Raw genomic sequence first — 25,014 nt, 5'->3', positions numbered from 1 at the left:
CTTTAACTCCACAAAGCAATGGAAACTTCACTGACATTTTTATGAAAAAGGGATTGGTTCCTGTATTAATTCATGACCAAAGTATGATCCCCCCTTCCCCTCCAGTCTCCTAAGAATAACATATCAGCGTAGTAACATCTTGTCACACATGACAAATGATTTTACAGCAAAAGCATCTTAAATTCACATTCAAAAACTGAATTTGTGGTAGCAACTCATAGCAACACATAAAACAGAAAGAAAACTTCTTGATTGGCCTTTTGAAAGAAATCCAATTCAAAATAAGTCCTATTTTAACTTGTTAGCTGAGAGATGGACATGATCACTTGAGGAAGGACAGGGTATGGAACATCTTGTTTGTATAATGCCTCTTCACATCATAGTTAATGTGTTACATTCCAAGTATCATGTTGTAGGGCGGTCTAAAATTCTATTTTACAGGTAAGCAAAGACAGTTAATTAAAACAGCACCTCTTGGCACAGACAGAAGTCACACACTCCTAAATTAGCCCCTGCATTTTAGAAAATCTTTCTTAAACAGTTTAATATGAGGTCTGTTTAATGATCAGACTTAACAAGTAAGAGACACAGGAATTTTAAATAATTTCTTTCATCTTATCCTGACTTTGAAACTCCTCTTTTCTTCTACAGTTTGACTGGCTTTATCAGTGGTTGTGAGAGGAATCTGGAAGGCTGAAGGTCCTCCTCAAGCTCTCTTGGGAAACAGTCCCAAGTATGCAGCACGGGAGCTGAGATTTGAGAGCCCTTCCGATACCAGGCACAGAAACCCCATCCATAGTAATTACTGATCTGACACACGGCAATTCTGTTGAGCTTATTTAGCACTGCTCTGAGGTGCCAAATACTTCGAAAATAGAAGCTAGAATAATTGCACAGCCAGGGCCATGTATAAAAACTTTTTTAATTTAACTGCATGGTACTTCAGACAAACAAAGAAGGACTTGGGCTTCTTTTCCAATAAAGCACTCTTACTGCAAATAACATCTGAGTTCCCTGGCTTCTGGAAGCCATCAGCATTCTGTCATAGCTAAATGGCTCCAGAAAACAAGCATCCTTGAACCAGAAGAACTTGAATAATATGCTTTGGATATTTAATATGCTTTTGGGTATTTAAACAATGCTTACATAAACTAAAGAGATGAAGAGCAGTGAGAAGTGAGGGGCTGAACACTCACTGCCTTGAGCAAGGCATGTTCAGGGAATTGAAATAATGTTATATTAGGATGAATTTGTCAGTTAATTAAACTGATGTAATAAACATACCATAGAATCATAGAATAGTTAGGGTTGGAAAGGACCTTAAGATCATCTAGTTCCAACCCCCCTACCATGGGCAGGGACACTTCACACTAAACCATCTCACCCAAGGCTCTGTCCAAGCTGGCCTTGAATATCGCCAGGGATGGAGCATTCACAACTTCCCTGGGCAACCCATTCCAGTGCCTCACCACCCTTACAGTAAAGAACTTCCCCTGTTTAAGTTTGAACCTGTTACCCCTTCTCCTATCACTACAGTCCCTAATGAAGAGTCCCTCCCCAGCATCCTTATAGGTGCCCTCCAGATACTGGAAGGCTGCTATTAGGTGTCCACGCAGCCTTCTCTTCTCCAGGATGAACAACCCCAACTTTCTCAGCCTGTCTTCATACAGGAGGTGCTCCAGTCCCCTGATCATCCTCGTGGCCCTCCTCTGGACTTGTTCCAACAATTCCATGTCCCTTTTATGTTGAGGACACCAGAACTGCACACAATACTCCAAGTGAGGTCTCACGAGAGCAGAGTAGAGGGGCAGGATCACCTCCTTTGACCTTCTGGTCATGCTCCATTTGATGCAGCCCAGGATACAGTTGGCTTTCTGGGCTGCAAGCGCACGCTACTGGCTCATGTTCATTTTCTCATCAACCAACACCCCCAAGTCCTTCTCCACAGGGCTGCCCTGAATCTCTTCTTTGCCTAACCAGTAGCTGTGCCTGGGATTGCTCCAACCCAGGTGCAGGACCTTGCACTTGGCATGGTTCAACTTCATAAGGTTGTGTCCTGGGTTCAGCAGTAGCACCTCACAAGCATGTCAAGGTCCCTCTGGATGGCATTCCTTCCCTCCAGTGTATCAACCAAACCACACAGCTTGGTGTCCTACTTCTGCAGCTGTATTAGTCTAATTTTCATCACTATGGAATCAAAGACATTATACTGATATGGAATTATACACATGTACATGTACATATACAGCATTCATGACTGCTTCCTCTAAATTAATATGTGCATGGTATACATGTATCTTTGAGCTGCAACCCACAGACAGGACTGCAAATACTGGAACAGCAAATGAAATACAGGAATTAATACCCCAAACAAGACGTAATTCCTTTCAGTTTACTGGAGTGGGTTTTTTTTTTACAAGGCTGCTCTTGGACAAGATGAAGATTTACTTATAATAGCTACCCTGGAAAAAGAGGTATTATAATCTTTTTCTTTGACATAACAAGAGGTGAATAGATTAACTGCCCTAGTTCAGGACTGTTTGACTAGACCACAGGTTAATGTTGCTAACTAAGAAACTGTGTCTGTTCTGCTCTAGAATGCTTACATACATGTAGATATATATATAAAATTTCTTTTATACAACTCCTATGGAGTTAATTTGGCTTTCCAGTGCTAACAAATACGGGGTTCCTCTTGTTTGCTTTTATTTTGTTTTTAACTTTAGTTAGTTAAAGCAGTGACTCAGATGACACCTCAGAAATAAATAAGTTCACCAACTGTGTTATTTTTAGTCATCTCTTCAAATCTGCAACACTGGTTAAATATTTGGTCTCAAAACGCAGCAGACAAAAGTTGTGAATAGTGATAAACCCCAATCTACTTATTTGAGCTAAAATAAAAGGCAGGGACCAATCTTCCCACTACTTCTAAATAAAAACTACATGCCAACTTTAATACTCTTATAATAATTTAAAAAAAACACTATTGTTTGGAGTAGCACTTGGTCCCCAAGGAAAGAATTCTTTTCCATTTAAACAGATTTTTACTTTTGTTTTGAATCTTTACTAGTCAGGGAAAACCAAATACAGGCCTTGGTTTCTTGGTTTCTTGGTTTCCCATGAGCTTTCACCATCTGTGCCTGATCAGTCCCTGCTGTATCTGCAAGTATTGCAAGTATTTGTAAGGACTTGCAGAAGTACTTGCAGAAGTTTCCAACTCAGATTATGTTCTCAAGGCTTACTGGAATGCCCATAACACGGTTCCAGCTCTACTAGGCACTGCAGAATACACAGTATAGAATTTGTGAAATTCATTTAAAACACCTGGACAGACACAAATGCTAACTGGGAAATGGGAAGATAAGTGTTCTGCAAAAGTCTAAAGAAATTGATATTACTAATGTAATAAACAGCTAGGAAGCCAAAACAGATGGAACAGTGTGGTTTTTTCTTCCTTTCACCATTCAGGATAAAACCCAGTCTCTAGCTTGTGTGCATACCTGAGCTGTTTTCTATCCCTTCAACTATGCTGAAATCATCCCTGTGGACATTGTTCTTGGAACAATGTGATCTACAAAGAAAAAGTCCTTTAAGACTGCAGATCTAGTCATACTTGGTTAACACACCATCTTGAAAGAAAAGGATCTACGTCTTGCAGCTTTGCAATAAATTGTTAATTAATGCAGCAACACTGATAGCAAGTGGCAGAATTTACTCTGTGATTTTTTTTTTATTTTTCCACATTTGTGTCATACAAACTACGCTCTAACTGTATTGTGTCGAAGTGATCTCAAAAGGATTACTTATCTATGGGAAGAGAATAAAATGAATATACTCTCTCCGCTTCAAAGTGCTGTCAGCAAGTTAATACTTTCACAAGTGACTTTGAGGCAAAAGCTGTAGAAACAGCAGTACGCATCATCACATTCTGGAAGTTACCAAAAGCTAAAAATTCAAACATAACTCCCAAGGCAAAAAATTAATACAAAGAAGTTATGCAAGGGACAGAGTAAATGTATCACTGTGCCACAATCTTGAACACTTGTCATGCCCTGGGCCCTTCAAAAAGTGAAAAATGTGGGATTGATCCCCCCCGAAAAGTATTTCTAGCCAGTCAGTACCAGATTGGTGCATTCTACAGATTTGCTATTGTCGTGGTTTAAGCTCAGCCGTAAATCAGAACCATGCAGCCTCTCTCTCACTGCCTCCCCCTCCTCCCCCTGCTCCTGGAGGGATGGGGAGGAGAATCAAAAGAATATAACTCCCATGGGTTGAGATAAGAACAGTCCAGTAACTAAGGTATAACACAAACCACTACTGCTACCACCAATAATAATAATGGTGAGGGAAATAGCAAGGGAAGAGAATACAACCGCTCACCACCTGCCAACCGATACCCAGCCCGACCCAAGCAGTGATCTAGCCCTTCTGGGTAACTGCCCCCAGTTCTACATCCTGGGCATGGTGTGCTGGGGTATGGAATACCTCTTTGGTTACTTTGGGTCAGGTGTCCTGTCTCTGCTTCCTCCTGGCTTCCCCTCCTTCCTGGCAGAGCATGAGACTCACAAAGTCCTTGGTCAGACTAAACATTACTGAGCAGCAACTAAAAGCATTGGTGTTATCAGCACTGTTCCCAGGCTGAAAGTCGTAACCACAGCACTGCACCAGCTACTAAGAAGGAGAAAAAATGACTGCTGCTGAACCCAGGACAGCTGTACAATAACTGAACTATTTAACATACCCTGTCAATTTGCCTTACAAAAATTGTAAGGCTTGTAGTAAGTCTGTTGTTAAAGGCTCTCTCAAAAGTGCCTGTTGTGCACAGCAGCTCTGTCAACACTGCAGGTTCCAATAACTGTGAGCACATCCTTAAAGCCGCAGATCAGTCACGTCTGAGTATGTCACTGTCATATATCAGGGTGTTATGGAGCTTAAATACAGACACAAAAAAAACCAAACAAACCAAACCTCAGACTAAAAAAATCAATAATGAGACATTTCATTTATTTGTTACCTGGTAGAGTTGGTGCAGCTCTTCTAGATATCCTGCCTGCACTGATTATGAGTAGTCAACCTGCTTTTCAAAGAAGGACAGCTCTTGATGCTGGCTCACAGCAAGATCCCCAATTACTTTGATCCACTTGCAGAAAGCCTCAGCCAAGAAATTTCCTAATGTCACTGGGCAAGACACATGCTGAGAACTTCTGTTTTAAAACAAACACTGGCAGGAATAAATCAAGAAATTCAAAAGGAAATCAAGAGGTTAGGAAGCTTCCATACGTGGACACCAGAATAAACTTCTTTCTTACTCAATTAGATACTACTGCTAACTCCACCCAGAGACATTTTATTAGTGCTAGGAGTGCTTGGAGAGTACAGATGTATAAAAGATGTAATGTATAGCTGCTAGTGTCATTTTACATTACGTTGTTCAAAAAGCATTTTTGTGCAAGTTTGCACCAGCCTCCTGAAATAACAGAGCAAAAGTCTCACAAACTTAGGCTCCAACATGTGAAAAAGGAATATGCTGACAGGTGATGCTTCTATGTTAAAAGCTGTCCTGGGTTCAGCAGTAGCAGTCATGTTTCTCCTTGGTAGCTGGTGCAGTGCTGTGTTTTGACTTCCAGCCTGGGAACAGTGCTGGTGATACTGATGTTTTCGGTTGTTGCTAAGTGATGTTTACCCTGACCAAGGACTTTGTGAGGCTCATGCTCTGCCAGGGAGGAGGGGAAGCTGTGAGGAAGCGGAGATGGGGCGCCTGACCCAGGCTAGCCAAGGAGGTATTCCATACCACAGCATGTCATGCCCGGGGTGGGGGGTAACTGGGAGTTACCCGGAAGGACACAGGCTTCCAGGTGGGACTCGTTTCTTGGCCAATGGTATTGTATTCTCTTCCCTTGCTATTTTCCCTTATCATTGTTGTCGTTGGTGGTAGCGGTGGTGATTTGTGTTGTACATTGGTTGCTGGACTGTTCTTGTCTCAACCCGTGGGAGTTGCACTCTTTCAATCCTCCCCGTTCCTCTGGGAGCGGGGAAGGGGATAGCCCCGGGGTGGGGGTGGGGGGGCCTTGATTGCTCTCAGCCCGGCATCACTCACTGGGAGTGAGTGAACAAGCTGTCTGGCTAGGGTTTAAACCACAACAAAAGCAAACCGTGTTATTCCCCCAGATGAGAAGCATAGAAAAGCAGGCAGATTTTTTCAAAGTTGAATCAACAACAAAAAAAAAAAAAGCCACTCAGCTCCCCATTCTTGAATCTTTCCCAGGATAAATGGAAGTGGAGATAGGGCAGCCCAGAACAGCATCCCAAATAATCTGCTTCAATCAGTCTTTGCAGTTATCAGTCCTTACTGGACCAGAATTTGCAAGCAGGCTGTGAGCTTTAGGCTAGCCCACCTTGGGACAACGGTCTTGCTGCTATGACCTCTACTACATTTCAGGAAATCATGAAGGAGCAGAGAGGCCTAAAAGGTTGTCCTTATAAATGTTAAATGAAATGGCATCAGCCCTAAATAGAAGGAGGAGTGAGCTGGGAATGATGATACTGGGCTGGAAGGGAGAAATGAGACTACTGACTAGGACAGAGTTTCAGCAGAGAGTGAGATGCTCCTTGGGACAATACTTTCCCTAAAATCTCTGCCATTTCCCAATTTCCCAGGCACATAAAATATAAAAGCTTAGCTCTTGCATCACATAATACTCTACACAAACAGCCTTTGTGTACTGTAGGAGGAGCCTCTGCCTGGGAGAAGCTGAAATCATTCCCTGCGCTAAGAGCCATGTCAGACATGCGCGGGACCTTCATTCTATGTTGCAAAGAGGTTCAAGAGCTTTGAAGTGGAGAAAGAAACACGTGTACATTGTATTTCATGTTGCAGAAGGAGGATGTCTTTAGGGCAGCATGCATGTTAAATTTCTAGGTGTATCAAAGAAATAATTTTAAGTAATGAGGATACAATATCTAGCTAGTTTATACAACTTTCCATTTCATTGGCCTGTAGAAAAACAAGTGTTAATAACCAAAACATAATGCTTGACAGATTTTAGAAAACTTCTGCATCACAATATTTAAATATCTCATTATATGCTTTTTAAAAGCCTGATTGGAAAAATTACATCATTTTGGATTTTCTCAACATTTGGTGTGCCAGTTTTGGTGTTTAAGGGCCCTATAAATAGCTGTTTGGACCACCTCAACACAATTCATGTACGCAGTTTTTCCATAATCCACTTAGCTCTATTATTCAAATAAAGTGCAACTGGATCTTTTCTTGGCAACAGGGGTTATGCAATGCTCAGTACAGGAGGTTCAAGAAAAACAGCATAAGCCAAAGATGACCTGCAAACACTTGCAGAGCAGCAGTTTATATTAATTTACGCCGTGTTTCCATCTCCTTCTCACTGAACATCCACTAACTCCTTTTGCCTCTTTTGACTACCAAAATCTTTCTCTCTTATATCTTAGTACACAAAGAGTGTGGCCAAGCAGTGAAACACCAGTGTCCTGGGTTCAGCAGTAGCAGTCATCTTTCTCCTTCTTAGTAGCTGGTGCAGTGCTGTGGTTATGACTTTCAGCCTGGGAACAGTGCTGATAACACCGATGCTTTTAGTTGCTGCTCAGTAATGTTTAGTCTGACCAAGGACTTTGTGAGTCTCATGCTCTGCCAGGAAGGAGGGGAAGCCAGGAGGAAGCAGAGACAGGACACCTGACCCAAACTAGCCAAAGAGGTATTCCATACCACAGCACACCATGCCCAGGATGTAGAACTGGGGGCAGTTACCCGGAAGGGCTAGATCATTGCTTGGGTCGGGCTGGGTATCGGTTGGTGAGCGGTTGTATTCTCTTCCCTTGTTATTTCCCTTATCATTATTATTATTGGTGGTAGCAGTAGTGGTTTGTGTTATACCTTAGTTACTGGACTGTTCTTATCTCAACCCATGGGAGTTATATTCTTTTGATTCTCCTCCCCATCCCTCCAGGAGCAGGGGCGGGGGGGAAGGGGGGACTGTGAGAGAGAGACTGCGTGGTTCTGATTTACGGCTGGGCTTAAACCACAACAACCAGTTACCAACTGACCAAAAAATTAATACAGCTGGATCCCTATGCTGCTAGGAACTATCGTTTCAAAATAAAATTATAAACTCCTACAGTTCTGACAAGATTCTGGCAAAAGCCACTGAATAACTTTTTTTTTAGAAAACCAAAATATTTACAGTTTCAGGTCAGAGATGACTAAATACTACAAGCATAACTTTCTACACACAGAAAAGGTTTTCTCCCCTATTTCTAAAAGGCAACTGTTATAAATATGCTTCCTTAAGCTCCTTAAGAGCCTTTCAGCTACATGTGAGTTGAATAGAAATATATAAAAAAATAAAATATGCAATTAAGCAATGAGAACTTTGAATCTTTTGAAACCCCCCTGTATAACACTACTGTAATATATGCACAGACATATATACCTATACGTACCTAAACTGTATTTGAGGGTGAATTTCATTATCTGTGTCTTTCTTTTCCTGACATACAGAAAACATCAATTATTCACCTAGTGTGATCCACTTGGGTAAACAGGTCTGTGAAAGATCTGAATTTGAGACTAGTGTAGGAGAAAACTCCGGGATAAAACGCGTTTAGATAGATTCTTTTCTTCATAAAAATGAAGTTAGGGCTTCTGGTCAGTTCAACACTCAAAAGCTGTTTCTAAGGATCCCAATTCCGCCTTGTGCCTAAGGTTAATTCAGAACCTCAGTAGCCTATCCCACCTCCCCATGGAATCCCCAGCTATGGAGACCTACCAGATGTAAGCAAGTCTCAGAAAGGGCTATTTTTAACTAAATGCGGTGTAGGTTATGGAGTTATTTTATAGGGCTAAAGACATAAATGGAAGGAAAAAGATGTAGTGAACGTGTGGGAGGTAGAAAATACCAGATTCTGTCAAATACCTATTGACAATTACAATGGGATATAATGTTGAGGTGTTTGCACCACTGGGAAGACATTTTCGGAACTCAATTTTTCATTAACTCAAGCCTGAATGCACAGGTAGAAGGGAAGGGCCTTCCCAAGAGAAAACAGCAACTGTGTTAAAGGTCAGCAGAGGTCAACTGGGGAACTGCCAGTGGTCATAGGGGTTTGAGGCAGCTGATGGCTCTTATCCAAGATGTCTTCTGCAGTGGGGAGATACCTCAAAGAAAATATGTCTGCCTTTCCACTGAATCACACCTCAGAAAACACTCTTTAGCCCACCCTAATTCTTAGCTCTCACCACAGAAGGACAGTCTGCCATCAGCACAAGCAATTGCAACCAGTAAGTGTTTAACCCTAGTGCTTCCAGACATTAGCATTTTAATGAAAAAATTCCTAAAAGCAAGAATCTGCTTTAGCATCACAATTTCCATTCCTTTTCCAATCTGTTTTCACTACACTGGTGAGACATTTCACTTACTTTTTTTCTGAATTTGGCATTCTGAACAACTATCTCCATAGTTACACTCCTCTTTCTTGCAACAAAGTGCCAGTTGTCCATGGCTTTGCTTTCAAATTTCAAGTGTCGAAAGACAATAAAAATGCCTTGTTTCAATCATCATGATAGATTTGTTTCCAGTTTTTAGCTAACAGCTAAAACATACATTTTCCCCTTTGCAAGAGTAACTGAGAAAGCCCAGAGAATAATCTAAAAAGCCAACTTGCAAATTAAGGGAAATTTTTTGTAGAGACACATCCAGTCTGTAACACCAAAGGGGAGGATTCTGCCTAAATTTATGTCAAAATGAAGAAAATTTCAAAGGGTATATATTTGAAATAGGACATACATATAAATATGCAAAATTAGCATCTATTAATACAATCTTTCAGCATAAAATGTAGCACTCATAATTACTGCATTTAACTCTTCCATTTGCATTGTACAGAAATTAACACAAATATGCTAATGTTATGTCCCTATTCTTCTTTAGAAGACATTAAAAGACGTTAACTAAGAATAATTTACAGAACACAAATCCAGATACCTCAATACAGACAGTGTATGTTCAGAACATAAGCATATCCAAGGTATCAAACTTTTCTCCATCTGGACTCAATATGTCTACCTGCCTAGCACTTCTCATTATAATGAAAAAAAGAATTGCACATTTGCTCTGCTAAATAACATTAGTCAGTTTGACTGGATGAATCTATCCATATGAACAATATTATTGGCTAGAAATGCACAGCTGGGGTTAGAGAGAAATCCACAAGTGATTTCTATCTGTTTTTTAACTCCTGTTTCTAGAAATGAGAAATTACTTTGTGACTGTCGCATCTTCTGATTTCCGCTGTTGGGCTCCAAAGTCATAATCATATCTAAATGTTTGCTTTATAAACTATGAAGAAGTGTAGGTTGCCCTTGGACTCATGGACTTATAAATAAAGCCTGCAAATCCTATAAAAACATAAATTCACTTGAGGCATGTGAGTTCAGTATCTGATTCTTTCTGGGACCTGTGACAATTTCAGCATCTGTTTGAAGTACTAGTAGCACCAAATCTAGAGCTCTCCGCCATGCCTCTGTCTTGGCTGTAACATTATCATAAACCTTTAAACCCTCCCTGTGGTCAGCGAAGGGACCAGCTCCGTCCCTGAGCAGATCACCTCTTCTAAACTCTTTCAGTATGTATGCTGAAGGAGAGCCACAGTCAGCTGCTTTTCTGAGGTAATGGTCAACTGAGGTGCACGCTTCCAACTTCGATGCAGCTTTTGTGGTGTTACACATAACCATCAAGAGATACTGTTTCCAGCCGCTTGCTAACGCTTGGAGCACAACTGATTTATACTCAGTAGCAGATGCTGGCTGCCAAGGATTGTGAAACTCTTTCACAGCATTTTGATTTGGTGGCTGTAAAGGCTGTTCGACAAGCATCTGAATGTGACTGAGGCACAAGAGTTCCACTGCACCACCACCAATAAAAACCTTCTTGTCATTTAAAGCATGGTGGAGTCGATACACTAACGTCCAGAACTGGTCTTCAATGAGCTGCATCTTTGAAGCTACAGTAGTGGTAAGCACAGCTGTGAGCAGGGGAATTCCTCGTGCTTTTATTCTGACCGGCACGAGTTCACCCAGATCCATTGCACGCCCATCACAGGCCTTCCACAACTCCACTTGGGCCCCACTCCCCACACAAGAAACGTTCAGCTGGGTGAGGTATGTCACTGGCTGAGCGCCAGTGACTTCCCCAAAGGCACACAACACATTCCAAGTCACAGAACTAACTAACAATATACTATTTGCAATGCATCTTTCCATTAAGTTTTCACACACATTTCCTTTGACCAAAACCAGGTTTACTTCAAATTTTATCAGATTATCTACCATACTGCTTAGCCACAGGTCTCCTTCCTGTAGGTTAGGATGCTCCACTATGGTCCTCATATTACACGGTCTGTTAAAACCTAAGTGACGATATTGCTCTGTTAGGTCACCATCTATTAGCAGAATCCGAAGGAGTTTGTCTTCAAAGCGTTTGATAACTGTGACTTGTTCTGGTGATACCAATGTGACAAAGCCTGGGGAGGCACAAGAATAGCTTTCAGGCAGGCCCACTAAGCAGCATGTCACAATTTCTGCAACATTTAACTGGGAAGAGCCACTGTGTCCTGCTGTCTCTTGCTGATATGTAACAATGCTTTGCAGCAGTTTCATGCTAGTTTCATTTCCGTGGCTCAGAGCCATTGCCAGGTGTCCTAAACCACCACATACACATGAATCTGCTGATGGTCCCAGAAGGTATTCCTGAAAATTACCTTGCTGACTTGAAAAAAGGCTTTTTCCTAGAGTGCTGAAGTACCTGCTGTGGGTCAGCTTTCGTTTGTTACAGCTAGATGTGGTAACACCACTTCCAGAAATCACAGATGTACTCTTGTCACCCGCTGGTTTGACAAGAGAAGCGACTGAATCAAAGCCAGGCAAAGGCGAAACCAGGTACTTGTTAAAATTACAATCATCATCTTGATGGGAATAGGAATTAATTGGAATTATTTCTGGTACAGAAATATCTTTCTGAAAATACAGGAAAAGCTGGGAATTTGGAGGACTGTCACATCCAGTTTGGCAAGTTTTGCTTTTAGAAGCATTTGGCCTAACACTGCTAGAACAGAGCTCTTTCTTTACATCATGTATTGATATTTGAAGACACTGGACTCTCTCACAGCAAGAGTTCAACCCCTCAGACATCACAGATACTATTGCTGAAACCGGAACATTTTGCTGGAGGCATTCCACTATAGCATTGCTCCACGCACCAACAAGAAACAACAGGGTACTCATTCCAGTCTTAAACTCCTTGGTTTGTGCCTGAATGGTTTCGTTAAGAAGCTGTCCAGCAGCACTAGTTAAATCCAAACTTTCAATCAGTCTAACAGCAGAACAAATCAATGTGCTTTCATTGGTGATTTCATCCACAATGAATTTACACGATTTCACTGGCCCCAGTAATGTTCTTCCAGCTAAGGCCAAGGAAGAGAGTTGCTGAAGTCCAATGTGTTGCCTTGCATTCACATCCCTGAAAGCCATGGGCAGCAGGCAGGATCTGTGAACAGAACACAAACTTATTGCCCCATCTTCACAGCACTCCACAGCATATATCAGCAAAAATTTAAATTAACAGTCTAACACTGACTACACCACTTCTGTGATGCTATCTTAAACAGTTCTTTATCCTGTGCACTTCTTAGGAGATGTCAATGCACACAGTTGCTGAAATGGTGCATTGCTAAAATACCAGGGAATATTTAATTGCTGGCAGATAGTGAAGTACTGCTAATTCTGGTGGTTTCTTAAACATTATACAGAGCAGACTGTGTAGAACTACCATTTATCTCCTGACCTGCTATCTGGAATTTCAGTTATTTGGCTTATTTAGGGCAAAAATTCATTAGAGCAGAATGGACAACTATGTGCAAAACAAAAGTGCTCTGTACAGATCCATCTGGGCAAAAACAGTTATGCCACTTACTTTAACCTTCAAATCTGTAAAAGCATAATCAAAATTATTTTGTTCCAACTCTACTTATTCCATTTAGCACGCATCAACACTTTATTAAATGTGCATGAAAAGAAATGCCACTTCTTCATACTTCACAAAGCAAACTACCAAAACTTTAAGGTTTTGATCTACTACTCAGTTTTAACATGCCAAGAATAAATCTTCTTTCACTTGAAATCTCTTCCACACCACAGTCCTGTGGCAGACCTTTTATTTTTCTTTTTTTGAATGTAAAAGTATACACATCAAGAATTAAGAAGCTTAGCCATATACCTTTTATGCTCAGATTCAAATCCTTTATTTCATCTCTTTATTCCAAATGCAAAATTCTGTCCAGCTTAGTGAAAGTATAAGTATTAGTAGAATACTATCTCAAATGAAAATGAAGTGTGAATTTAAAAAGCAGAGCAGGCAGTCAGAAATAGACTTTTTATGCTGACAGTCCTGAAGTTCTAGTCTAGTGCAAACTGACAACAGAATTCCACTTCAATTACATCTTGAAGCACCAAAGGAATCATTAACTAAGAAGTTATTTTAAACTATAGTTGCTGTAATCGACAATTTAAGGAATTTTAGATAAGCAGGTACTTTTAACTTTAAAACTGCACTGGGAATGCACCTCTGAAAACCTCCAACCAACCTGCTTAAGGGTTTTACCTGGAAACTGTTCTTGGCAATGTCTTGTGACAATTATCTAATTTTGCTATGTATCCATATCAGTACTTCTAGTAATAACAACAATAATAATAAAGGGCTGTTAATTGGAATCCTTATCTTCATATCACGAGTAGCTTGTTTTGCAAAAAAAAAAAGCAAACAAAAAAATAGTTGAACTGATTAAATAATATTAATTGGATCATGCAATCCAATATGAAATGTGTTTCCGCCACTCTCCCAAAACCTCATCATTCCATTTGATTTCTCTTAAGGATTTACTAAGACAGTAATTTTTTTTTTGTTTGGTTGTTTTTTTTTCTTGTTTGTTTTGTGCTTTGTTGTGGTTTTTTGTTGTGTTTTCTTTTTTTCTCCAAGATCACTGTTTCTAAATTCAAGCAGTTCTTGGTCACTTCACAACCTGCTTTTTGATACAAATAACAAATAACCAATTTGTGGTTCCCTTCATAAAAATCAGGAAAGAGCTGAAGTAACAACACTGCAAGGCCACTCAATGCTCTCTCGGTACCTAGGTCCTTGGTACATAGCTCTGGGCAGAAGACCATGCTGCTGTTTGGATGGGAGACAACTATGGAAGGACTGCTGGGTAAGAGGTTTCCATTTTCCAGTGCTGGAAACTTCTTATTCCCCAGCCAGTCTCAAACAAAGGTTCAGCTCAACAGTATAAGCCACTGTCTTATTAGAATGGCATTTTTATTTCAATGGCCCTGAAACCAAGACCAGTTATGAAACAGACTAATTAGAGTTAGTGTAGCACCTTCTGTCAAGTCAATGCACTTCTTCCAAACCTCAACACAGCCAACTATAAGTTGCTTTGTTGAAATTGTCTCTGAAATTTAAGTTTAAAAATGTTACATCCAGCTTAAACTCAGACTTTAAAACTGTAGCTTCATTTTGGCAACCGGCCTGTACTCCTGCAGATCCACAAACATGAACCAAGTGAATCCAGGGCTTGGCTGCAAAACCACGTGAAGGCAGGGCATGCACTTACAGGAAAGAATGTTTTTATTTCATTGCAATTAAACCACCAAGTGCTTAAGTAAGGGTCACGACTTACCTAGTCTACCACTGAGCCAGGACTCTTACTACTAATGTAGGAAGACAAAGAGCTTCCTAACTTGGTGCAGCCGAAGCCGAACGCCCGTAACGGGCCAGCCCAGCATCACTCGCTTCCTGGAAGCGGAAAGCAGCCAGCGCTCAGGCGTTGAGCCGGGGCCGCTCAGCAGGCTTCCCGGAGCGGTGCTGCTCGGGCCCGGTGAGGGGCCACCCACTTCCTCCCGGCTAGAGGCCCAAGTCCAGCTCGGAACCGGTCCCTCGTCCGCCGCACAGCACACCGGTGCTAGTTTCTAACCGACTAGGTTGCGTTTTCCCCCTGCTCCCCGCGGCCGGGCTGAGACGAGCTGAGCTGGCTCCGCGCACGCACCATCCACCGCCGCGACACCGTGTGACGGTCTGTTACCAGGACGACGCCGCCGACGCCGCCACCACCACTTGCTTCCAGACGCAACGGGCACAGTAATCCCCCCACTCTCACTAACATCACGATACCGCCGACGACCATTGGGCCAGGTTAGGGAAGGGGGCGGGCTCTCTGGTGCGCCCGGCTCGTTCATTGGATGGCTCGAATCGGTTGCGTGTTCCGGTGCGTCCACTCGTCTGTGTGAGGCGGGCTGTGCCGTTCGAGTGGTGGGGCCGACTCGACGTGGAGCGGTGTTTCTGCGGCCGCAGCCAAATGGTGAGCGCCCTTCCCCGCGGTCTCTCCTTCCCCGCGGAACGGCTGGTGCAAGTTCCCGGCTAAGCCCATCGGTGCCCTCCCCGTTGTGCCCCCCACAGCTGAGGTTCGGCTCGGCTCTGCCCGGGCCTCAGAGTTCTCCGGCGATTCCCAGCCGCCCATGGGGGGGGAACGCGCGTTGGGCTCGAAGGGTTGTTGGGAGTTGGCGTGGGGACCATGCGGCTTCACAAGGCTTCCTGTGTTGCTTGGTTTCCTGGCACAACGCCGAAGTCAACAGGAAAGAGCCCGATTTCCCGCCCCCCATCTTGGTACTACGAAAGACATCCCTGATAAAACACCAAGAATCGCAAAATATGTCACCTGCTCTCAGAGTGTGGCGTCAGGCGGAGGCACGATGCCTGGTTAATCTCAGCACCACTTACTGACCCCCTCCATTCGGTCACCTGTAGCAGTGGTGTATTTAAATGGTATTGGCTAGATGAGAAGAGGAGATGTAAAATGGGATTGCACAACCCGGTTTTGAAATAAAAGGAACGGGAAGCAGTGCATATGCTACCTCTCAGGATCTTCAACGTTTTAACTAGAATCTAGGTGTATACACAGAATGCAAGAAAAAAGGTTCAGATTGAGTGTTAGCAATTTTTTTTTTTTTTTATACAGTCAGAAAAATGTCTCACATGGGTTTCTCCCAGAGTGAAATAGAATGAACAAAAATCTGTTGCCTGTGTTTAATAACAGGGGAATATCAGAGGTGTGCCAGACAAATGGGTTGCAATCCAACCTGGGAGGGACAAATCATGTTAAAAAATGAAGTTTCATTTCCAAACACAGCAAAATGGAATCTTCTGTGTTACTCGTTGGGAATTTAAGAGAGATCCCAGCTCAAAACTGGTAACAATTCAGCAGAGGTAAGAGCTAGCTTAGAGCTACTCAGCAGTAGCTAGAAAACAAATTCCTTTCTTGGAGTTTGTTTTATTTACTTTCATAAAGCCTGTAACCAGTTAAAGTTGGGATGGGAGGGAATTTCCTTCTTTCCATCAGTCTGCAGACTCAAGACTGAAGGGTTAAAATCTGTCTGCTGCTGATTTATAAGAAAACCCATACGCAAGGAAAATGTCTTTACCACTCCCTAGGTGAGCAGGTGAGGGAACCATTTGGCACTACACTAACTACACCAGAAGTAGGAAAGATCTGAGAAGTGTCCTGAATACTAACACACCAGCTCAGCATAAGAAGATTAGCTCTCCTTCTGGGACAGATTTTGTGTTGATCTCACTGCTGCCACTGCATGTTGTGTACCTAGCACCACAGGTAGTTGGTGGATGGGCTGGCTAGAGCTACCAGCTCCCTTTAAACTTTGCTCGAACAGAGCAGATGCTCTCAGACATCCCACTTCTGTGTTGACTTTTAGGAGTGGCTGACTTTGAGTCCCATTTATAATCAAGACCCTATACAACTAGCCTTTTTATCTGTAAGGATGATTTACTTGTTTCTTAGATGAAACCGCTCCTCATACATCCAAGCAACCGAAAGGATGTGCAGAGGGTCTTAGTTACCTTAGTGCAGTGTTCATTTTCAGCCTCCCTCCCTGATTTTTTTGTCATTACTCCTTTAATTGATGGTCTTTATGTTTAAATAGAAACATGAAGCTTAAACATGTGTTCCCCAGGAATACAGTCTACAGCTTGTTTTCTTTCTAGAAAAACAGAAGAAAATGAGCATAGAGACCCAGTGTCTACCACTTGCAGCAAAAAAGTCTCTCATGTCTACTGCAGCTTTACTGTTACTTGTAATTTAGTTGTGTTCTGAATTTTCCCCAGAGTGGACTATTTCTTATCTTTTTTTTTTTTTTCCTCCTTCACTTTCTGAAGGCATCCAGCTATAGAAAACCTGGCTTAAGTACAGCCCAGCGGAAGAAAAGTGGCTTGAAACCTGAACTTACAGAAGAACAAAAGCAGGAGATCAGAGAAGCTTTCGATTTGTTTGATACCGATGGATCCGGAAGCATCGACATAAAAGAACTGAAGGTTTTCAAACTTTTTTTCCTTGGATGGAAATATCTTTGATCTCAGAATTGTAGCTGCTTTTCCTGTTTGTCCAGCCCTAATTATTTTAAATTAGTTTTGGAGTACAAAAAAAGGGTAATGGCTTGCTGTCACAACTGAATTTAGGGTCTACTATATGGTTAGCCTGAAAAGTCTCTGTATGTAATACTCCAGAGCAGACAGGCTTCTCCAATACTGATAGCTTTGAGTAGCTGAGCATTGGTGGAACAAAGCAGTTGCTCTGTTTAGGTATACACAGTACATATTCCAGTTCACATTTCATGACTAGCTAAAGTCATTGTTTCTAGGAAGCGGACTTTTATTTCTGGGTGAATGTCAAAATATCACATATTTTCTTCATCTCAGATTTTGCACACATTCAGGAAAGATAAACACATAATCTCCTACACATAATACAAAAATTACCTGGTTTTTAATTAAAAAAAAAAAGAACAAAACAGAGACCTGAGTTGCATTTCAGTAGCAATTCAGGTAGTGTGTATGCGCATGTACCTACACACACACAGTAATACAAGGGGGAAGATTATTATCATAGAATAGTTAGGGTTGGAAAGGACCTTAAGATCATCTAGTTCCAACCCCCCTGCCATGGGCAGGGACACTTCATGCTAAACCATCTCACCCAAGGCTTCGTCCAACCTGACCTTGAACACTGCCAGGGATGGAGCATTCACAGCCTCCCTGGGCAACCCATTCCAGTGCCTCACCACCCTAACAAGAAAGAATTTCTTCCTTATATCCAATCTAAACTTCCCCTGTTTAAGTCTGAACCCATTCCCCTTGTCCTATCACTACAGTCCCTAATGAAGAGTCCCTCTCCAGCATCCCTGAAGAGTCCCTCTCCAGCATCCCTAAAGGCCCCCTCCAGATGCAGGAAGGCTGCTATTAGGTGTCCATGAAGCCTTCTCCAGGCTGAACAGCCCCAGCTTTCTCAGCCTGTCTTCATATGTGAGGTGCTCCAGTCCCCTGATCATCCTCGTAGCCCTCCTCTGGACTTGTTCCAACAGTTCCATGTCCTTTTTATGTTGAGGACACCAGAACTGCACACAATACTCCAAGTGAGGTCTCACAAGAGCAGAGTAGAGGGGCAGGATCACCTCCTTCGACCTCCTGGTCACACTCCATTTGATGCAGCCCAGGATATGGTTGCTTTCTGGGCTGCAAGTGCACACTGCCAGCTCATGTTCATTTTCTCATCGACCAGCACCCCCAAGTCCTTCTCCACAGGGCTGCTCTGAATCTCTTCTTTGCCCAACCTGTAGCTGTGCCTGGGATTGCTCTGACCCACGTGTAGGACTTTGCACTTTTCATGGTTAAACTTCATGAGGTTGACATCAGCCCACCTCACAAGCGTGTCGAGGTCCCTCTGGATGGCATTCCTTCCCTCCAGGGTATCAACCGAACCACACGGCTTGGTGTCATCGGCAAACTTGCTGAGGGCGCACTCAATCCCACTGTCCATGTCAGCAACAAAGATGTTAAACAAGACCGGTCCCAACACCGATCTCTGAGGGACACCACTCGTTACTGGTCTCCAGCCGGACATTGAGCCATTGACCACAATTCTTTGTGTGCGGCCATCCAGCCAGTTCTTTATCCACCGAGTGGTCCATCCATCAAATCGATGTCTCTCCAATTTAGAGACCAGGATGCCATGCAAGACAGTGTCGAATGCTTTGCACAAGTCCAGGTAGATGACATCAACTGCTCTACCCCTGTCCATCAGTTCTGTAGCCCCATCTCAGAAGGCCACCGAATTGGTCAGGCAGGATTTCCCCTTAGTGAAGCCATGCTGGCTGTCACCAAGCACCTTGTTGTTTTTCATGTGCCTTAGCATGCCTTCCAGGAGAATCTGTTCCAAGATTTTGCCAGGCACAGAGGTGAGACCAATTGGTCTGTAATTCCCCGGGTCATACATATTCCCCTTCTTGAAAATGGGGGTTATATTTCCCTTTTTCCAGTTGTCAGGAATTTAACCTGACTGCCATGATTTTTCAAATATGATGGCCAGCGGCTTAGCAACTTCATTCACCAGCTTCTTCAGGACCCAAGGATGGATTTCATCAGGTCCCATGGACTTGTGTACATTCAGGTTCTTAAGATGGTCTCAAACCAGATCCTCTTCTACAGTGGGCCTAGGGTCTCCATTCTCACAGTCCCTGTGTCTGCCTTCCAAGGCTTGGATGGTGTGGTCAGAGCATTTGCCAGTGAAGACCAAGGCAAAGAAATCATTAAGATTTCTTCAAATCCAGGGTAGCCAGTTCCCTGATAGCTTCTGGAGAGGGCCTACATTGTCCCTAGTCTGTTTTTTATTCACTATGTACCTATAGAATCCCTTCCTGTTATCCTTAACATCTCTAGCCAAGCTTAATTCTAACTGGGCCTTAGCTTTCCTAACCTGATCCCTAGCTACCTGGACAACATCCCTGTATTCTTCCCAGGCCGCCTGTCCTTGCTTCCACCTTTTATAAGCCTCTTTTTTCCTTCTAATTTTCCTCAGCATCTCCTTATCCATCCAAGGAGGTCTCCTGGCCCTCCTGCTGCACTTCCTTCTAGTTGGGATGCAACACTCCTGAGCTTGTAGCAGGTGATCCTTGAATATCAACCAAGAGTCTTGGCCCCCCTGCCCTCTAGGCCTATATCCCATGAAACCTTACTAAGCAGATTCCTGAAGAGGCCAAAGTCTGCTCTCTTGAAGTCCAGGGCAGTGAGCTTGCTACACCTCTTCTCACTGTCCTGAGGATCTCGAATTTGACCGTCTCATGATCACTGCATCCAAAGCTGCCCTGGAGCGTCACATTTCCAACGAGCCCTTCCCTGTTGGTGAGCACGAGGTCAAGCATGGCACCTCTCCTTGTCGGCTCCTCTATTACTTGCAGAAGGAAGTTGTCTTCCACACAATCGAGGAACCTTCTGGATTGCTTGTGCCGGACCATACTGTCGCTCCAACAGATTTCAGGGTGGTTGAAGTCACCCATGAGAACAAGGGCCTGTGAGCGTGAGGCTTTTCCTCTGTCTATAGAGGGCTTCATCCTCAGGTTCTCCTTGATCAGGTGGTCTGTAACAGATCCTCACAGTAATGTCTCCCATCGCTATATTCCCTTTAACCCTGACCCACAAACTCTCTGTTAACTGATCACCTGTCCCCAGACAGAGTTCCATACTCTCCAGCCTATCCCTAACATAAAAGGCAACTCTCCCTCCCTGCCTTCCAGGCCTGTGTTTTCTAAAGAGCCTGCAACCTTCCATTCCAACACTCCAGTCATAGGAGCCATCCCACCATGTTTCTGTGATGCCTATTATATCATACCCCCGTAGATGTGCACACATCTCTTATTCCTCTTGTAATTATTCTTGTAATTGTAATTATTCTTATTTCCCTGTGTTTTTGTGTATAAACTTTTTTAAAGTGTGAATCTGTTATCTTGATTGTCTCCTTGGCCTTGATTTCTCATGTACACACACACTGCCTCAATTTCTGCATATAAAACCTAGAAGCACGGTTACTAAGCCTATGGCTTATCTCACTTAAAGAGAGCATGTTCTATGAATGCAGATGATGCATGTTAAAATATAGTTTCTAAAATTGATTGAAATGTTCTAACATCAACCATTTGATGCTGTTTTTGTTTTCCCAAATCAATTCAAAATAACGGCTGTTTAACAACAAAAGTGCTCCCTTCTGAAAGACAAAATGGAACATTTTCAATAGTCCTTTTGCAAGAAGCTGGTCAGAAAACACACTTCAGTTAAATGTTAAGTTTCTGGTGGGTTGGCACTTCTCAGTAGAAAAGTGTTTAGTAATATTAACTATTGATTTTCCCTAAAGCATATAAGAAGAATGAATGTTCACAGTTCAAATCTTCCTCAAGCTCCGTGTTCTTCAAACTTGAGTCTATGAATTAAATATGCTATAATCATCTGGCATGCCAGGACTGTGAAATTAGTGATAAACACCCAAGTAGCAAAATCACTGAAATGCCAGAACCTGGTTTTAAACTATGTTAATATTATGCATTTGTACAACAATCTACACAACTTTTTTACAGCAATACTTTGTGCTCCCTAAGCCTTAGGTGGTTTTTCTTTTCCTAAACTAGCACAGGAGTCAGTCTTTGCTTTGCTGAGGCTGAGACACTTAAGGAGTATTGAGAGCTCCCACCCCACCATGTCCACCCCCTAGCCAGAAGTGCCAAGAGCCAGACATAGGGATTTCTTCTATCTCCTTGTGTTTGTTACTGCATGTAATTCTGTACCCATCAAATTAATGGGCATTCTGCCCTTGATTTCAGGTGGAGCGAGATCACATCCCTTGTTTCCAACCTCCCCCGAAGTCCCATTTTGATAGCCCAGTTCCTTTATGAACCATGTAGATTGGAACCTTTACCCAATTCAGACACAAAAGGTTTCTCTTTTGGAAATATATGGAAATATATCCATGTTCCACATGGATCTAAAGAGAAAATATGTCTGAGTCTTAAGAATATCAAATCTACACTATGACTGGGAAGATGAAACAAGCTGGTAAGAGATATCAAGATATTTTCACTGCAGCAAGTTATTAAAATTTTGGACAAGGAAATTAAACAAGCTTTAGTGCAGCTGTTTACACTATAGTTCTGGTGGCCTCCTAACAGAATTGTTTTTTGGCACAGGTTGCAATGCGTGCTTTGGGCTTTGAGCCAAAGAAGGAAGAAATTAAGAAAATGATAGCAGATATTGACAAAGAGGGAAGTGGCACCATTGACTTTGAAGACTTTTTAGCTATGATGACACAAAAAATGGTAGGAATTCTTAATAGAAATCCTTGTGATGGCATAAAAAAAAAATGAAAAGGAGTATCTGTGGCAGGTGTTTTCTAATTAATTATGTTTTGTTTTAGAGTGAAAAGGATTCAAAAGAAGAAATCTTGAAAGCTTTCAGATTATTTGATGATGATGGTACAGGAAAAATTTCATTCAAAAACTTGAAAAGAGTTGCCAAGGAGCTGGGAGAAAATTTAACAGATGAAGAACTTCAGGTAAATTCTGATTTGCCAGAGCTTTTCTAACAGGGACAATGCAACCAATGCTGTTGCATGTAAGGACTGGGTAGAAATTCATGCCTAAACAGAAAGGGCTGAGAGGTTGGAGAACTGAAGAGCAATCAAATACATAGTTATGTTCCTATAGGAAGTTCTTCTGATTTGTTGTTTTAGCAAATGGGAGATCTTGTGTTAGAATCCAGTGCCTGATCAAATGTAAAATGTGTTTTATAGGAAATGATTGATGAAGCTGATCGGGATGGAGATGGAGAAGTGAGTGAGCAAGAATTTTTGAGAATTATGAAGAAAACTAGCTTATATTAATATCTGTTGCCTGTTGTACAGCTCCTCCAAAAGATAACCTAGAAAAGACTTAAAAACTGGGCTTGTGCCTCCTGCATATTTTCTGCCATGTAAAGAAAGTCTGAAAGGACAGATTTTTGGTTCATTCTTTTTCAGCAGTTAACTGGGGAAGGGGGGCTTCAGTACCCAGAACTGTTAAAATGAGATACTGCAGGAGTGAAAAGGAAGGATGAACTGAACCTGCAAGGCAGCATCCCTACTCCTCCCCTCCTCAGCAGTTTCGCTGACTGCCATTTTAGGTAAAGAAAGCTGTATTTCAACTATTTAACTAAAAGACATTTCACTTGATGTGGAGATTCCCACTGCTGCTAGGAAAGGCCGCTTTTGACTTTATAAAGGCTACAGAATGAAGGTTCGAGCACAGTTTTTATATTCCTTTTCATGCTTTTGGGTTATCTTTTGATATTTGTCTCCTTTATTTCCATGAAAGACTCTAAAACCACCTGCGTATTTGTCCATTTCTGTATGAAACACTGTTCTCTAATGGCAAGTTGGTTTTGGACCTAATGGGAAGCAACTGTAGATAACCAGATTTGGTTCTTCATTTGGAATTGTGTAGCTGTTCTTCTGGTTTATTTGAATGTAACCTGCTTGGATTATTAAAGTTTATTGTATAACCAGTCAGCAGTTTGTTCAGTAAACCGCTGTTATGACAGGGTTTTAGGTACCTATAAAGTTCAGTTCTGTGTTGCACTAGGGTAAACTTTGACTTTGGCTGTTTACAGTCAAGTTGCAGGAGGACTCACACCTGAAGTGAAAAAACAGCTCACCTTGGACATCTGTGGAACGCTGAATATTTACATCCTTGCAATGCAAATTCATTTCACACATCATAGGTTTGTCTTTTTATTAATTTTCTTGCATATGCTGTCAATCTAGGACTTACTGGAGAGCCACATTTCCTTCTGTATTATGGTGACAGAGCAGTAACACACACTACATCCCATTATGTGGTTCTTGCAGGAGGCTTTATCCTTGTGGCCCATTTAGACAATCAGCTTCAAAACTGCAACGAAATGGTATAACCCTAAATCATGCCTCTCTAATAAGGTGCCTGAAGGAGAGTTTACTGCTCACAGTGACATGGCAAGTAGGTAACCAAATGTCAGGAGGGTTTAATGGGAAGAGGAGGGAAAGAACAGTATTTTGCTAGCATCTGTAAAGATCCCTCTTCTTCAGACAGCCTTTGCTGCTTGACAGCACTAAGGAGGTTTGTAGAAGAGAGGAAGAGCCAGCTCCTGGATTTGCTTCTCATTACAGCTGCTTCAGCTCTCATTAGCTGTAAGGGCCCAGGAGGGCTCATCCCAATTAGTTTTGGGAGTGGAAAGGGGAAGTTTATTCATTTATGTATCTTCTTAGTATGCAGATGCGGACCTGGCATATTCTGCCTCAGTCTTCTGAGTTTTGTACTCAACAACTCCAAATAGACCATTTCTAACCTCTACAGAAGTAGGCATAAACCTTGCGGAGAACATGGATTGGGTAGGACTCTGGAAAACTCAAGAGAAGTGCAAAGTCCCCTGTTAACACATTCAGTGGTAGTAGATGTAACCTATAATAGTGTGTTTTTAAATGTGTATTAATTTTGTATACGTGTGAAATAAAATTGTTTTGCAAGTTAAGGACTTGGTGTGCTCACTATGAAAACTTAATTTAAAAAAAATAATTTTAAAGTGTTAGATGGTTCACTGGGTATGTTTTCACTTAATAGAATCGTTGGGGTTTGTAAGAGAGACATTCTTAGGTGCAGTAGTCTATCAAGTAATTCCTCTCTTCTCCTACACTGATTAAAATTCTGGTACTAACCACGTATATTCAGAAAGGGAAGTTTGAAGTTCTAGCTGATTATGGGGAATCCTAGAGCTTATTACAGTGACTGCCTTTTAAAATGCTGCTACAGGAACAGATTGATGGCTGTTGTTTGCCTATGACACACGTCACTTCTCTCTTCCTGTTCTAATCCCATTACGTGGCTTCAGAAGGAAGGAAAAAGACATGCAGTCATACCCACCATATCTACTACAGTGACGAAATGTTATTTCTGGTTTGCCCATTAATCTCTTAAGCCTGGAATGTTGAGTAGTGGCTAAATCAGCACAAAACTTGAAAGCGTTAATGAGACAGAAC

At 42.1% G+C, this 25,014-nt stretch overlaps 2 protein-coding genes and 1 long non-coding RNA gene across 4 annotated transcripts; 1 reads left to right on the top strand and 2 right to left on the bottom strand.

The window, feature by feature from the left end:
- Positions 1 to 4,976: 4,976 nt before the first annotated feature.
- Positions 4,977 to 9,627, bottom strand: LOC133264199 (uncharacterized). The gene is made up of 3 exons (XR_009741610.1): positions 8,069 to 9,627; positions 6,153 to 7,503; positions 4,977 to 5,560 (listed from the first exon to the last, which is right to left on the bottom strand). It is a non-coding gene; the product is annotated as an uncharacterized LOC133264199 (long non-coding RNA).
- A 45-nt stretch (positions 9,628 to 9,672) lies between these two features.
- Positions 9,673 to 15,144, bottom strand: BBS12 (Bardet-Biedl syndrome 12). Of its 2 annotated transcripts, XM_061444121.1 has the most exons (3): positions 15,055 to 15,122; positions 14,761 to 14,876; positions 9,673 to 12,572 (listed from the first exon to the last, which is right to left on the bottom strand). In XM_061444121.1, the coding sequence occupies exon 3, from the start codon at positions 12,554 to 12,556 to the stop codon at positions 10,427 to 10,429; it is 2,130 nt and encodes a 709-aa protein (XP_061300105.1). In that variant the 5' UTR covers positions 12,557 to 12,572; positions 14,761 to 14,876; positions 15,055 to 15,122; the 3' UTR covers positions 9,673 to 10,426. The 2 variants fall into 2 exon arrangements, with proteins under 2 accessions (XP_061300105.1, XP_061300113.1); XM_061444129.1 differs by lacking the exon at positions 14,761 to 14,876 and having other exon boundaries at positions 15,055 to 15,144.
- A 182-nt stretch (positions 15,145 to 15,326) lies between these two features.
- On the top strand, positions 15,327 to 24,509 carry LOC133264171 (uncharacterized). Its single transcript, XM_061444109.1, has 5 exons — positions 15,327 to 15,438; positions 17,307 to 17,462; positions 22,157 to 22,285; positions 22,384 to 22,521; positions 22,759 to 24,509. The coding sequence occupies exons 1-5, from the start codon at positions 15,436 to 15,438 to the stop codon at positions 22,846 to 22,848; spliced, it is 516 nt and encodes a 171-aa protein (XP_061300093.1). The 5' UTR covers positions 15,327 to 15,435; the 3' UTR covers positions 22,849 to 24,509.
- Positions 24,510 to 25,014: the final 505 nt, after the last annotated feature.

This window comes from Pezoporus flaviventris, unplaced genomic scaffold (genome assembly GCF_033815535.1).
Source record: "Pezoporus flaviventris isolate CSIRO_AGI_PZ_B2104156 unplaced genomic scaffold, CSIRO_AGI_Pfla_v1 ptg000002l, whole genome shotgun sequence".
Classification (NCBI taxonomy): domain Eukaryota; kingdom Metazoa; phylum Chordata; class Aves; order Psittaciformes; family Psittacidae; genus Pezoporus; species Pezoporus flaviventris.
The sequence above is the reverse complement of the archived record's forward strand: the minus strand, read 5'-3'. Positions and strand labels throughout refer to the sequence as shown.

What these genes read in the sequence shown, in the direction of transcription:
- LOC133264171 (XM_061444109.1), top strand. An exon ending in CTATGATGACACAAAAAATG is followed by an intron (nt 22,286 to 22,383) that starts GTAGGAATTCTT and finishes GTTTTGTTTTAG; the next exon opens with AGTGAAAAGGATTCAAAAGA. An exon ending in TAACAGATGAAGAACTTCAG is followed by an intron (nt 22,522 to 22,758) that starts GTAAATTCTGAT and finishes TGTGTTTTATAG; the next exon opens with GAAATGATTGATGAAGCTGA.
- BBS12 (XM_061444129.1), bottom strand. Translation starts at nt 12,556, where the DNA reads ATGGCTTTCAGGGATGTGAATGCAAGGCAACACATTGGACTTCAGCAA.